Below are 14,167 nucleotides of genomic sequence, written 5' to 3'. Positions count from 1 at the left end.
GGGGGAAGGTTCAGGTTAGAGAGGGGGGAGCAGGAAAGAAAATAAAAAAGCCTCACATTATAATCAAGAATAACTTTTAGAACTTTTTAATTTTAAGCTTCCGGTGGGACTTTGGGGGGATCCTGGGCATGGACTGGCCTGACTGTAGGTTACGGACACTCCGCCACCGATCTTGTGCGCACGTCTTGCAGTTTATTGGCAGGGTCCTTGCTGCAGCTTTGGCTGTGACTGGAGCAGAGGTCGCAGCTCACTAATTATTAATCCACATCACTATTAATGAGCAGCCAGGGGTCATGTGATGGGACTGCCGCCGCGCATGCGCCTCCCTGCCATGCTGTCAGTGGCCCTCAGGTCGGCTCGGCGGTTGGTCTCGGTCGCTGTGCTCCGCTCTGCAGCCATGTCTCGGTCTCCACCCACCGCGCCTCCGCTCCCCAGCACCGTCCTGGGCACCATGGAGTTCGGGCGCCGCATGGACACCGCGGAGAGCGGGGCGGCGGTGCAGGAGTTCCTGAGCCGCGGCCACAACGAGCTGGACACCGCCTTCATGTACGCGGACGGGGAGACGGAGCGGGTGCTAGGGCAGCTCGGCCTCGGTGCGGGAGGTAAGAACAGACACTTCCGGGACTGCTGCGGGTCAAGCCTCAGCCTCATGCTAAAGGCAACCAATCAGTAACTGGAATGGGCGGGACTTGGCGTCAAAAAGAGGCTTGAGACGCACGTGGCTTGTGATTGACAGCTGGGGTTTAAAGTCCAGGCCCCATGTTTAGCTCATGTGATGGCGTATCAGGGGCCCTGAGCATTTGGTTACTGGACGTGACGTCACCAGCAATGTGTACAATACACGGATGTCACTGGTCACCGTTACCGGAAAAAATAAACTGCCGATGGTTTGCATGTAATTTACCACCGACTCCGATAATGCAGATGTGAACTGTAAAGACTGCAAGGTTACAACTGTCACAGACCCTCAGCTGTGGGAATGGTGGGATCCGTATCTAAGAATAAAGCGGTTTCCATTCAACGACAGCAAGCGGCGATGGTGACCCCGACCCTTGTGCTGCCTCCGACCCGTGCGCCGCCCCTCGAACCGTGTGCTGCCCTCCGACCCGTGTGCTGCCCCGACCCGAGCGCTGCCCCTCCGACCCGTGTGCTGACGCCCCCCAACCCGTGTGCTGCCCCTCGATCCGTGTGCTGCCCCCCCCGACCCGTGCGCTGCCCCTCGAACCGTGTACTGCCCTCCGACCCGTGCGCTGCCCCCCCAACCCATGTGCTGACCCTCGATCTGTGCGCTGCCCCCCAAACCGTGCCCTGACCCTCGATCTGTGCGCTGCCCCCGACCCGTTTGCTGCCCCCCGACCCGTGCGCTGCCCCCCCAACCCATGTGCTGACCCTCGATCTGTGCGCTGCCCCCCAAACCGTGCCCTGACCCTCGATCTGTGCGCTGCCCCCCGACCCGTGTGCTTTTCCCCAACCCGTTTGCTGCTCCCGACCCGTGCGCTGCCCCCCCGACCCGTGTGCTGCCCCTCGACCTGTGTGCTGCCCCCGACCCGTGTGCTGACCCCCACAACCCGTGTGCTGCCCCTCGATCTGTGCGCTGTCCCCCCGACCCGTGTGCTGACCTCCACAACCCGTGTGCTGCCCCTCGATCTGTGCGCTGTCCCCCCGACCCGTGTGCTGACCCCCACAACCCGTGTGCTGCCCCTCGATCTGTGCGCTGTCCCCCCAACCTGTGTGCTGACCCCCACAACCCGTGTGCTGCCCCCCCAACCCATGTGCTGACCCTCGATCTGTGCGCTGTCCCCCTGACCCGTGTGCTGACCCTCGATCTGTGCGCTGTCCCCCTGACCCATGTGCTGACCCTCGATCTGTGCGCTGCCCCACAACCCGTGTGCTGACCCCCACAACCCGTGTGCTGACCCCCACAACCCGTGTGCTGACCCTCGATCTGTGCGCTGCCCCACAACCCGTGTGCTGACCCCCACAACCCGTGTGCTGACCCTCGATCTGTGCGCTGTCCCCCTGACCCGTGTGCTGACCCTCGATCTGTGCGCTGCCCCACAACCCGTGTGCTGACCCCCACAACCCGTGTGCTGACCCCTGACCCGTGTCCTGACCCTCGATCTGTGCGCTGTCCCCCTGACCCATGTGCTGACCCTCGATCTGTGCGCTCCCCCACAACCCGTGTGCTGACCCCCACAACCCGTGTGCTGACCCTCGATCTGTGCGCTGCCCCACAACCCGTGTGCTGACCCCCACAACCCGTGTGCTGCCCCCCCAACCCATGTGCTGACCCTCGATCTGTGCGCTGTCCCCCCGACCCGTGTGCTGCCCCCCAACCCGTTTGCTGACCCCCGACCCGTGTGCTGACCCTCGATCTGTGCGCTATGCCTTTATACGGAGGCTCCCGCTGATGATGCCACTTTTCCTTCTGCAGTGAAGATGGCGACTAAGGCGAACCCCTGGGGAGAGAACACGCTGAGGGCGGAGAGCCTGCGGCGGCAGCTGGAGACCTCCCTGGAGCGGATGCACCTGCCCAGCGTCCAGCTCTTCTACCTCCATGCCCCCGACCACCAGACCCCGGTGGAGGAGACGCTGGCCGCCTGCCACCAGCTGCACCAGGAGGTAAGAGGGCCAGTGCCAGGAGAGGCTGCTGCCGTCCCCCATGCTTTATACTGTTACTTGTTATTCCTGACCCGGCAGGCGGAGTACAGAGGTGATAAGTGCGGTCAGGTCACATTGTGGGCAAACTGAGCAATATAAGACGCAGAATTACTCTCCGCAACATATTTATGATTACTACAATGTTTGCGCCACATTGAATCCATGATTGGGGCACAATGGGTTTTTTTTGTTTGTTTTTTATAGGGGAAGTTCAAGGAGCTGGGACTGTCCAACTACTCATCCTGGGAAGTGATGGAGATTTACTGCATCTGCAAACAGAGGAACTGGGTGCTGCCAACAGTGTACCAGGTGCTCGAGGGGTTAAATGTAAAAAGTCCGTGCAGATCCCTGATGGGAAGGTTAAAGCGATAGATATATAGCAAGAAAATATATTCACACAATGCAGAAAATTCTCCATAACTTAACATTCATCAGCATTATTATACCCCAGAGCTGCACTCACTATTCTGCTGGTGCAGTCACTGTGTAGATACATTACATTACTGATCCTGAGTTACATCCTGTATTATACTCCAGAGCTGCACTCACTATTCTGCTGGTGCAGTCACTGTGTAGATACATTACATTACTGATCCTGAGTTACAGGATGTAACTCAGGATCAGTAATGTAATGTATCTACACAGTGACTGCACCAGCAGAATAGTGAGTGCAGCTCTGGAGTATAATACAGGATGTATTATACTCCAGAGCTGCACTCACTATTCTGCTGGTGCAGTCTCTGTGTACATACATTACATTACTGATCCTGAGTTACATCCTGTATTATACCCCAGAGCTGCACTCACTATTCTGCTGGTGCAGTCACTGTGTAGATACATTACTGATCCTGAGTTACATCCTGTATTATACTCCAGAGCTGCACTCACTATTCTGCTGGTGCAGTCACTGTGTAGATACATTACATTACTGATCCTGAGTTACATCCTGTATTATACTCCAGAGCTGCACTCACTATTCTGCTGGTGCAGTCTCTGTGTACATACATTACATTACTGATCCTGAGTTACATCCTGTATTATACTCCAGAGCTGCACTCACTATTCTGCTGGTGCAGTCACTGTGTAGATACATTACATTACTGATCCCGAGTTTCATCCTGTATTATACTCCAGAGCTGCACTCACTATTCTGCTGGTGCAGTCACTGTGTACATACATTACATTACTGATCCTGAGTTACATCCTGTATTATACCCCAGAGCTGCACTCACTATTCTGCTGGTGCAGTCACTGTGTGCATACATTACATTACTGATCCTGAGTTACATCCTGTATTATACTCCAGAGCTGCACTCACTATTCTGCTAGTGCAGTCACTGTGTACATACATTACATTACTGATCCTGAGTTACATCCTGTATTATACCCCAGAGCTGCACTCACTATTCTGCTGGTGCAGTCACTGTGTACATACATTACTGATCCTGAGTTACATCCTGTATTATACTCCAGAGCTGCACTCACTATTCTGCTGGTGCAGTCACTGTGTACATACATTACATTACTGCTCCTGAGTTACCTCCTGTATTATACTCCAGAGCTGCACTCACTATTCTGCTGGTGCAGTCACTGTGTACATACATTACTGATCCTGAGTTACATCCTGTATTATACTCCAGAGCTGCACTCACTATTCTGCTGGTGCAGTCACTGTGTACATACATTACATTACTGATCCTCAGTTACATCCTGTATTATACTCCAGAGCTGCACTCACTATTCTGCTGGTGCAGTCACTGTGTACATACATTACTGATCCTGAGTTACATCCTGTATTATACCCCAGAGCTGCACTCACTATTCTGCTGGTGCAGTCACTGTGTACATACATTACATTACTGATCCTGAGTTACATCCTGTATTATACCCCAGAGCTGCACTCACTATTCTGCTGGTGCAGTCACTGTGTACATACATTACTGATCCTGAGTTACATCCTGTATTATACCCCAGAGCTGCACTCACTATTCTGCTGGTGCAGTCACTGTGTACATACATTACATTACTGATCCTGAGTTACATCCTGTATTATACTCCAGAGCTGCACTCACTATTCTGCTGGTGCAGTCACTGTGTACATACATTACTGATCCTGAGTTACATCCTGTATTATACCAGAGCTGCACTCATTGTTTGGCTATGCAGAATAGTGAGTGCAGCTCTAGAGTAAAGCCCAGGATGTAACTGTATAATGACCATTTCTCCCTCCAGGGAATGTATAACGCGACCACACGACAGGTAGAGACGGAGCTGCTTCCCTGCCTGCGACAGCTCGGTATCCGGTTCTACGCCTATAACCCGCTGGCGGGTGAGTGCCGGTCTCCGGTTTCGGCCGCTGTAGATATTCGGTGCCCAGATGTTTGACAGGCGCCTTGTCGGTGATGGGGGAGGCGGCTGATACTTGATGCGAGTTCTGCAGGACTGGGGTTGTTCTCTCTTACAGGGGGGCTTCTGACCGGCAAGTACAAGTATGAGGACAAGGACAATGAGCAGACGCCCTCCAGGTTTTTTGGGAACAATTGGGCTGAGATCTACAGGAACAGGTCAGTGCTGTACATATGGGGGGACGGGGCCGTTATTGCTGGACTGTCACTATTGGGGTCTCATCAGATACTGGAAGAAGCATCACTTTGAGGCTATAGACGTGGTGCAGACGGCGCTGCAGGAGGCGTACGGTGCGGAGAGACCCAGCCTGACGGCGGCTGCGCTCCGCTGGATGTACCACCACTCTAAACTACAGGTACGTGCACCTTTTGCAAGACAGGTTACTGCAGCACAGAGTGTTTAAGTGGCATACATAGGGCAGTCAAAATGAATGCAGATGGGACTTCAAGCAAAGTGTTACAGAGGAGTGTGATTTTTTTTTTCACAGCACAGAGTATTTTTTTTTTCTTCTCAGGGGAGTCGGGGTGATGCTGTGATCTTGGGGATGTCGAGCACGGCGCAGCTTGTGCAGAACTTGGACGGGGCCTCGGGCGGACCCCTGCTCCCACCTGTGGTCACCGCCTTTGATGAAGCCTGGAACCTGGTCGCCCACGACTGCCCAAACTATTTCCGCTAAACCACTTCAAAAGGACAAATCTTTTATACTGTGATTTCTACCTAATTGTTGCCTCATCTCCAGCTGCACCGCGGGCACCAACAGCCTGTAAATGATTTCGCAAATAAAGTCTGATCTTTGATTATTCACTAGTAGGGAAACCGCGCCACTTCTGTTCTGTAGGGATGTTAGATAACAGCGCGCTCCTGTAATGTACCCGATTTCCCCGGGACAGAATATTTTATTCATCCAAGTGGGAATTCTCTCCTTCCTTTACCCCACAATGGTTCATGTGTAAAACTGCACTGAAAGATCCCCGCGGCTCAGATCCTGAAAGGAGCGGAGGTGCACATGGATCGGCCTCCGCTCCATTGTCTATGGTTGAGTTCCTGAATTCCAGGCCTCCACCGACAAACCATGATTCCAGAAATTTCATATGGAATTATCAATAATGTGCAATACAAAGGAAACCATGATTTCGTGGTGGGGAGCATTGCCACAGAGCGGAGGCCATACATGCGCACCTGCATTCAGGACGGGGCGGGAGACCCCTGCAATCACTAGGCGATTCCCCAACTAGAACGTACAATCTTGGGAATAGCCCTTAAATTAAACCTGCACACAAAGTGTTAAATCCATGTAACCCAGTTTATTACAGTCCATGATTCAGAATGAAGTCTGTGCGGTGACTTCATACAGAGAGGAGCGTTTATCTGGTGGCATTCACTCTGTATATTTATCATGGCAGGAAATATTCGCAGAGAGTGAATATGGCGGAATCCGTAGACACCGGACTACCGATCACACAAGGCCAATGGTGTATGGAAGGTACAATGTCCGCTGGTAATCACTGCACATGGAGCGGTCCTACCTCCAGCATGGGGTCTGCTAAAACACAGTAACGCCTCCGTTCCCCTGGAACATTAAGTCTTTGCATTGGCGATTCATCTCTTCTTATACTGTAACTCGCCAGCACCGCGTACACAAGGCAACCATTACTCTGCTGCTTCTTGCTCGTCGTCGTCGTCGTCGTCATCTTCCTCCTCCATCTCGTCTCCCTCTGCAAATTGCTGGAATTCTCCGGTCTCTGACACCCACATGGATTTTATGGACACGTTAAATTCTGCCATTTGATACCCAAAGAGTTTCTACAAACAAAAAAGCAAAGTAAAGTACGGGGCCAATATGACCAACACTGATCACAATGTACGCTGCGTCGTGCACTCACCAGGATCCGCGCCTGCTCCGGTGTCAGGGTGTCGCCCTCCTTGCACACCTCGTAATCGGACAGAAGGGTCACCACTCCTAAAGGGGAAACGGACAAGCACAGATATAGGTCAGGTCAGCTCTTTCTGGTTGTTCCGGGGATTTCCAGGAACACCTGTGATCGGTACATGGTGAAGATCCCCTCTTTATGATCGATAAGGGGCCCCCCAGATACCTGCATGTGACCCGACAGGCAGACACTATGAACAGCCCGTATACAGCAGTATGGAGGGACGAGCACCGACCTTTCTTCAGCGCGGTGGGCAGGCCCAGCTGTCGTAACTGTGGCTCCATCGAATGGGTGAACTGTTCCAGGGGCCCCTCATCCAGGACCACTCCGTATGTGGCCTTGTTCCCGGCCCGAGCAAAATCCGTTTCTTTAAACTGATTAAACCATCTGTAAAAATGCATCTGTAGGTTAATAAACGCCTGCAAAGCAATACTTCCATCAATGCAGATAATCCACACATGTTCTGTATTTCACTGATTAGAGCTGCAGTTTGTGCTCAAGAGCTGCGCTCCGCACTGTACGGACTGCGCTATTCTCATCTCTCACACAGTTGTGACCCCGGAGCCTCCTAACAAACATCCACTTAACAGCCCACATATATCCAGGAACTAGTAACTACGCTGCATCCCTCAGGCACCTCTGGGGGGGGACATAATCATCCCTCTGACCCCAAAAGAATCCAAACTGAGCTTTATCTATGCTAATAACCTATTTTTCTCCCCTCATGGCGCTTCCAAAAGAGTGATCAGAGCTTAGCACTAGATGGCGCCATACACTGTGCAAAAAGGTGTACAGACAATAAAATCTATGTCCTGGCCGGCAGGGACTTCATTATCACAGGACAGTGACGGACAAGTCTGCAGAAATAACAGCGACAGACAAGACACCGGCTTACTCTCTGACTTCTTTCTCCGTGCGATTGGTGAACAGGATCCCGACTTCTCCTTTAAGAGATTTTCCCAACTGCAGAATGAGAGAATAATACAAGTATAATATTCCAGGTATCGAGCGGTAGATGGAGCAGATCTGTGCAGAAGCCTCCTACCTTGTGCAGATTGTCCTTGTACTCGTCACACGGATCCTTTCCCAGAGCCACAGTCATCACCTTGTTCTTACCAAAGAATAACCTGGAAGGTAGAAGAGGCGGAGGAGAGGCATCACTACTGTGCAGAGGAGAAGAGGAAGGACCACTGTGCAGAGAGGAGAAGGAGAAGAGGAAGGACCACTGTGCAGAGAGGAGGAGAAGAGGAAGGACTACTGTGCAGAGAGGAGGAGAAGAGGAAGGACTACTGTGCAGAGAGGAGGAGAAGAGGAAGGACTACTGTGCAGAGAGAAGAAGGAGTGGAAGGACTACTGTGCAGAGAAGAGGAAGGCCTACTGTGCAGAGAGGAGGAGAAGAGGAAGGCCTACTGTGCAGAGAGGAGGAGAAGAGGAAGGACTACTGTGCAGAGAGAAGAAGAAGGAGTGGAAGGACTACTGTGCAGAGAAGAGGAAGGCCTACTGTGCAGAGAGGAGGAGAAGAGGAAGGCCTACTGTCAGAGAGGAGGAGGAGAAGAGAAAGGCCTACTGTGCAGAGAGGAGAAGGAGAAGAGGAAGGACTACTGTGCAGAGAGGAGAAGGAGAAGAGGAAGGACTACTGTGCAGAGAAGAGGAGGAGGAGAGGAAGGACTACTGTGCAGAGAGGAGGAGGAGAAGAGAAAGGCCTACTGTGCAGAGAGGAGAAGGAGAAGAGGAAGGACTACTGTGCAGAGAGGAGGAGAAGAGGAAGGACTACTGTGCAGAGAGGAGGAGAAGAGGAAGGCCTACTGTGCAGAGAGGAGGAGAAGAGGAAGGACTACTGTGCAGAGAGAAGAAGGAGTGGAAGGACTACTGTGCAGAGAGAAGGAGAAGAGGAAGGACTACTGTGCAGAGAGGAGAAGAGGAAGGCCTACTGTGCAGAGAAGAGGAGGAGAGGAAGGCCTACTGTGCAGAGAGGAGGAGGAGAAGAGGAAGGACTACTGTGCAGAGAGGAGGAGAAGAGGAAGGCCTACTGTGCAGAGAGGAGGAGAAGAGGAAGGCCTACTGTGCAGAGAAGAGGAGGAGGAGAGGAAGGCCTACTGTGCAGAGAAGAGGAGGAGGAGAGGAAGGCCTACTGTGCAGAGAGGAGGAGGAGGAGAGGAAGGCCTACTGTGCAGAGAAGAGGAAGGACTACTGTGCAGAGAAGAGGAAGGACTACTGTGCAGAGAAGAGGAAGGACTACTGTGCAGAGAGGAGGAGAGGAGGAAGGACTACTGTGCAGAGAGGAGGAGAGGAGGAAGGACTACTGTGCAGAGAAGAGGAAGGACTACTGTGCAGAGAAGAGGAAGGACTACTGTGCAGAGAAGAGGAAGGACTACTGTGCAGAGAAGAGGAAGGACTACTGTGCAGAGAAGAGGAAGGACTACTGTGCAGAGAAGAGGAAGGACTACTGTGCAGAGAAGAGGAAGGACTACTGTGCAGAGAAGAGGAAGGACTACTGTGCAGAGAAGAGGAAGGACTACTGTGCAGAGAAGAGGAGAAGAGGAAGGACTACTGTGCAGAGAAGAGGAGAAGAGGAAGGACTACTGTGCAGAGAAGAGGAGAAGGAGAGGAAGGCCTACTGTGCAGAGAGGAGGAGGAGGAGAAGAGGAAGGACTACTGTGCAGAGAAGAGGAAGGACTACTGTGCAGAGAAGAGGAAGGACTACTGTGCAGAGAAGAGGAGAAGAGGAAGGACTACTGTGCAGAGAAGAGGAGAAGGAGAGGAAGGCCTACTGTGCAGAGAGGAGGAGGAGGAGAAGAGGAAGGACTACTGTGCAGAGAAGAGGAAGGACTACTGTGCAGAGAAGAGGAAGGACTACTGTGCAGAGAAGAGGAAGGACTACTGTGCAGAGAAGAGGAAGGACTACTGTGCAGAGAGGAGGAGAGGAGGAAGGACTACTGTGCAGAGAGGAGGAGAGGAGGAAGGACTACTGTGCAGAGAGGAGGAGAAGAGGAAGGCCTACTGTGCAGAGAGGAGGAGGAGGAGGAGAGGAAGGCCTACTGTGCAGAGAGGAGGAGGAGGAGAAGAGGAAGGACTACTGTGCAGAGAAGAGGAAGGACTACTGTGCAGAGAAGAGGAAGGACTACTGTGCAGAGAAGAGGAAGGACTACTGTGCAGAGAGGAGGAGAAGAGGAAGGCCTACTGTGCATAGAGGAGGAGGAGAAGAGGAAGGCCTACTGTGCATAGAGGAGAAGAGGAAGGCCTACTGTGCATAGAGGAGAAGAAGAGGAAGGACTACTGTGCATAGAGGAGAAGAAGAGGAAGGCCTACTGTGCATAGAGAAGAAGAGGAAGGCCTACTGTGCAGAGAGGAGGATGAGAAGAGGAAGGCCTACTGTGCATAGAGGAGAAGAGGAAGGCCTACTGTGCATAGAGGAGAAGAAGAGGAAGGACTACTGTGCATAGAGGAGAAGAAGAGGAAGGCCTACTGTGCATAGAGAAGAAGAGGAAGGCCTACTGTGCAGAGAGGAGGATGAGCAGAGGAAGGCCTACTGTGCAGAGAAGGAGGAGAGGAAGGATTACTGTGCAGAGAAGAGAAGAGGAATGCCTACTGTGCAGAGAGGAGGAGGAGAAGAGGAAGGCCTACTGTGCATAGAGGAGGAGGAGAAGAGGAAGGCCTACTGTGCATAGAGGAGGAGAAGAGGAAGGCCTACTGTGCAGAGAGGAGAAGAGGAAGGCCTACTGTGCAGAGAGAAGAAGGAGGAGAGGAAGGACTGCTGTGCAGTGAGAAGGAGAGGAAGGACTACTGTGCAGAGAGGAGGATGATGAGAAGAGGCATCATATGGAGGAAATGTGTGTCCTCTCCAATTCCGGGACTTCTCTGTCCTCCATACACATTAATACGGGGTCCTTTCCCGGCAGAGATGACGGTTCTGCTCTTCTGGGAAGGATTTCTACAAGATTTCAGAGGCGTCTGTGGGGATTTTTGCCCCATCTTCCAGAAGAATATTTGTGAGGTCAGACCCTGATGTTGGGGGTGGCTGGGGTCACTATCTCCATTCTGTGTGCGGACGCCCATGTTCTTCCCCCCATATCTGTATAGTGTCTTATGATAAATCATAGGGTGAGGACTGTGGTTTGGTCCCTTTAAGGGGTTATTCCCATCTTCAGATATGGATTTTTAGACGGTAAAAAAAGCAACTTGTTGTTTCTTAAACTTTACAGCCGCTCTCGTGATCGACACTTGTTTACAGCTCGTTGCCTAGGAGACCGACCACCGCCGCTGTCCTGCTTGTAAGCGTGCGCTCAATGTGGTTGGGATAAGGAGGTAACAATGTGCTCCAGCGATCCTGGCAGCCTCAGAGCAGAGCTTGAAAGTTCTACACAAAACCCATCTACAAGCACTGCACACAGGCTGGGCATCAGCGGCGGTCGGTCTCCAAGGCGACGATCTATAAACATAAGTGATATTATCTCCGAAGAACGGCTGAACGGTTTAATAGGAAATTGAGAAATGTCTTCCAGTTACAGCAGCCGCTGACAATATCCGTCTGTGAAGATGGGAATCGGCCTTTCCTATGGATTAACCCGTTGTGCCCTGGACGGTGTGAGAGCGGGGTACCGGCTGTGCTTCCAGGCGTTTCGCACGTCCTTCAGCTTGTTGTTCCTCATGTTCTCCACGGACAAAACAAACAGATACTTGTAGGTGTCCACACATTTCCGGAGCTGGGGAAAGAAAAAAATCCCAAAAATAAACATAAAGTGACCACAGCAGGAGCAGACGTATAACGCTCCAATCCTCATGTGATGGAAGAAGATCAGACCTAACACTTCTCACAGCTGAGGGTTTGTTACAATTGTATCCAGTCTGGAAGGTTCACCGATAACATTGTGACATGGGGGGAGATTGGGCTGGAGACAACTGTAACAAACCCTCAGCTCAACTATGGGTGGGCACCACCGCCGACCTGCAGTGTCTACACACTCACCTCCTGGATCAGGCCCTGCTTCACCTCCAGCCCTTTCCTGCTGGTCTTGGTCAGGGACACTGGGAATAAACAGCAGAGATCAGTCAGGAGGCCGCTCGGGCCCGGAGTCGCACAGCTGTGGCCCCCGGGGTCAGGCAGCTGTGGCCCCCGGAGTCAGGAGGCCGCTCGGGCCCGGAGTCAGGCAGCTGTGGCCCCCGGAGTCAGGCAGCTGTGGCCCCCGGAGTCAGGAGGCCGCTCGGGCCCGGAGTCGCGCAGCTGTGGCCCCCGGAGTCAGGAGGCCGCTCGGGCCCGGAGTCAGGCAGCTGTGGCCCCCGGAGTCAGGCAGCTGTGGCCCCCGGAGTCAGGCAGCTGTGGCCCCCGGAGTCAGGCAGCTGTGGCCCCCGGAGTCAGGCAGCTGTGGCCCCCGGAGTCAGGCAGCTGTGGCCCCCGGAGTCAGGCAGCTGTGGCCCCCGGAGTCAGGCAGCTGTGGCCCCCGGAGTCAGGCAGCTGTGGCCCCCGGAGTCAGGCAGCTGTGGCCCCCGGAGTCAGGCAGCTGTGGCCCCCGGAGTCAGGCAGCTGTGGCCCCCGGAGTCAGGCAGCTGTGGCCCCCGGAGTCAGGCAGCTGTGGCCCCCGGAGTCAGGCAGCTGTGGCCCCCGGAGTCAGGCAGCTGTGGCCCCCGGAGTCAGGCAGCTGTGGCCCCCGGAGTCAGGCAGCTGTGGCCCCCGGAGTCAGGCAGCTGTGGCCCCCGGAGTCAGGCAGCTGTGGCCCCCGGAGTCAGGCAGCTGTGGCCCCCGGAGTCAGGCAGCTGTGGCCCCCGGAGTCAGGCAGCTGTGGCCCCCGGAGTCAGGCAGCTGTGGCCCCCGGAGTCAGGCAGCTGTGGCCCCCGGAGTCAGGCAGCTGTGGCCCCCGGAGTCAGGCAGCTGTGGCCCCCGGAGTCAGGCAGCTGTGGCCCCCGGAGTCAGGCAGCTGTGGCCCCCGGAGTCAGGCAGCTGTGGCCCCCGGAGTCAGGCAGCTGTGGCCCCCGGAGTCAGGCAGCTGTGGCCCCCGGAGTCAGGCAGCTGTGGCCCCCGGAGTCAGGCAGCTGTGGCCCCCGGAGTCAGGCAGCTGTGGCCCCCGGAGTCAGGCAGCTGTGGCCCCCGGAGTCAGGCAGCTGTGGCCCCCGGAGTCAGGCAGCTGTGGCCCCCGGAGTCAGGCAGCTGTGGCCCCCGGAGTCAGGCAGCTGTGGCCCCCGGAGTCAGGCAGCTGTGGCCCCCGGAGTCAGGCAGCTGTGGCCCCCGGAGTCAGGCAGCTGTGGCCCCCGGAGTCAGGCAGCTGTGGCCCCCGGAGTCAGGCAGCTGTGGCCCCCGGAGTCAGGCAGCTGTGGCCCCCGGAGTCAGGCAGCTGTGGCCCCCGGAGTCAGGAGGCCGCTCGGCCCCCGGAGTCAGGCAGCTGTGGCCCCCGGAGTCAGGCAGCTGTGGCCCCCGGAGTCAGGCAGCTGTGGCCCCCGGAGTCAGGCAGCTGTGGCCCCCGGAGTCAGGCAGCTGTGGCCCCCGGAGTCAGGCAGCTGTGGCCCCCGGAGTCAGGCAGCTGTGGCCCCCGGAGTCAGGCAGCTGTGGCCCCCGGAGTCAGGCAGCTGTGGCCCCCGGAGTCAGGCAGCTGTGGCCCCTGGAGTCAGGAGGCCGCTCGGCCCCCGGAGTCAGGCAGCTGTGGCCCCCGGAGTCAGGCAGCTGTGGCCCCCGGAATCGCGCAGCTGTGGCCCCCGGAGTCAGGCAGTTGTGGCCCCCGGAGTCAGGAGGCCGCTCGGGCCCGGAGTCGCACAGCTGTGGCCCCCGGAGTCAGGCAGCTGTGGCCCCCGGAGTCAGGCAGCTGTGGCCCCCGGAGTCAGGCAGCTGTGGCCCCCGGAGTCAGGCAGCTGTGGCCCCCGGAGTCAGGCAGCTGTGGCCCCCGGAGTCAGGCAGCTGTGGCCCCCGGAGTCAGGCAGCTGTGGCCCCCGGAGTCAGGCAGCTGTGGCCCCCGGAGTCAGGCAGCTGTGGCCCCCGGAGTCAGGAGGCCGCTCGGGCCCGGAGTCGCACAGCTGTGGCCCCCGGGGCCTCTCACCTTTCTTGTCACGCTTGGACTTGGGCATCTTGCTGCTCTCAGTCACGTGGCGCTCTGCAGTCTGGCTGTGTGAGGCCCCCGGCGGCGCGCTGCATTCTGGGAAACAGGGCTGTCTTCTCACTGCCTGCTGACACTGACTGCCGCCGC

General features: G+C 55.4%; 2 protein-coding genes across 2 annotated transcripts; one reads left to right on the top strand and one right to left on the bottom strand.

Moving 5' to 3' along the window:
* The first annotated feature begins 301 nt into the window (after window positions 1-301).
* Window positions 302-5,874, top strand: LOC138650895 (aflatoxin B1 aldehyde reductase member 2-like). The gene is made up of 7 exons (XM_069740753.1): window positions 302-602; window positions 2,435-2,622; window positions 2,866-2,970; window positions 4,894-4,990; window positions 5,126-5,225; window positions 5,293-5,422; window positions 5,582-5,874. Exons 1-7 carry the CDS (start codon window positions 317-319, stop codon window positions 5,741-5,743), a joined length of 1,068 nt encoding a protein of 355 aa, XP_069596854.1. The 5' UTR covers window positions 302-316; the 3' UTR covers window positions 5,744-5,874.
* A 482-nt stretch (window positions 5,875-6,356) lies between these two features.
* Window positions 6,357-14,136, bottom strand: MRTO4 (MRT4 homolog, ribosome maturation factor). The gene is made up of 8 exons (XM_069740754.1): window positions 14,021-14,136; window positions 11,965-12,023; window positions 11,598-11,701; window positions 8,044-8,125; window positions 7,894-7,961; window positions 7,234-7,385; window positions 6,951-7,027; window positions 6,357-6,870 (listed from the first exon to the last, which is right to left on the bottom strand). Exons 1-8 carry the CDS (start codon window positions 14,046-14,048, stop codon window positions 6,718-6,720), a joined length of 723 nt encoding a protein of 240 aa, XP_069596855.1. The 5' UTR covers window positions 14,049-14,136; the 3' UTR covers window positions 6,357-6,717.
* Between the last annotated feature and the right edge of the window lie 31 nt (window positions 14,137-14,167).

This window comes from Ranitomeya imitator, chromosome 10, assembly GCF_032444005.1.
Source record: "Ranitomeya imitator isolate aRanImi1 chromosome 10, aRanImi1.pri, whole genome shotgun sequence".
Classification (NCBI taxonomy): domain Eukaryota; kingdom Metazoa; phylum Chordata; class Amphibia; order Anura; family Dendrobatidae; genus Ranitomeya; species Ranitomeya imitator.
The sequence above is the reverse complement of the archived record's forward strand: the minus strand, read 5'-3'. Positions and strand labels throughout refer to the sequence as shown.

Bases quoted from the DNA above. Each gene is read 5' to 3' on its own strand.
- LOC138650895 (XM_069740753.1), top strand. From the start codon at position 317: ATGCGCCTCCCTGCCATGCTGTCAGTGGCCCTCAGGTCGGCTCGGCGG. The intron at 2,971-4,893 runs GTGCTCGAGGGG...TTCTCCCTCCAG, and splicing joins TGCTGCCAACAGTGTACCAG to GGAATGTATAACGCGACCAC. The intron at 4,991-5,125 runs GTGAGTGCCGGT...TCTCTCTTACAG, and splicing joins CGCCTATAACCCGCTGGCGG to GGGGGCTTCTGACCGGCAAG.
- MRTO4 (XM_069740754.1), bottom strand. From the start codon at position 14,048: ATGCCCAAGTCCAAGCGTGACAAGAAAG. The intron at 11,702-11,964 runs GTGAGTGTGTAG...TTCTTTCCCCAG, and splicing joins AGCAGGGCCTGATCCAGGAG to CTCCGGAAATGTGTGGACAC. The intron at 8,126-11,597 runs GTACCCCGCTCT...TCTACCTTCCAG, and splicing joins AACGCCTGGAAGCACAGCCG to GTTATTCTTTGGTAAGAACA.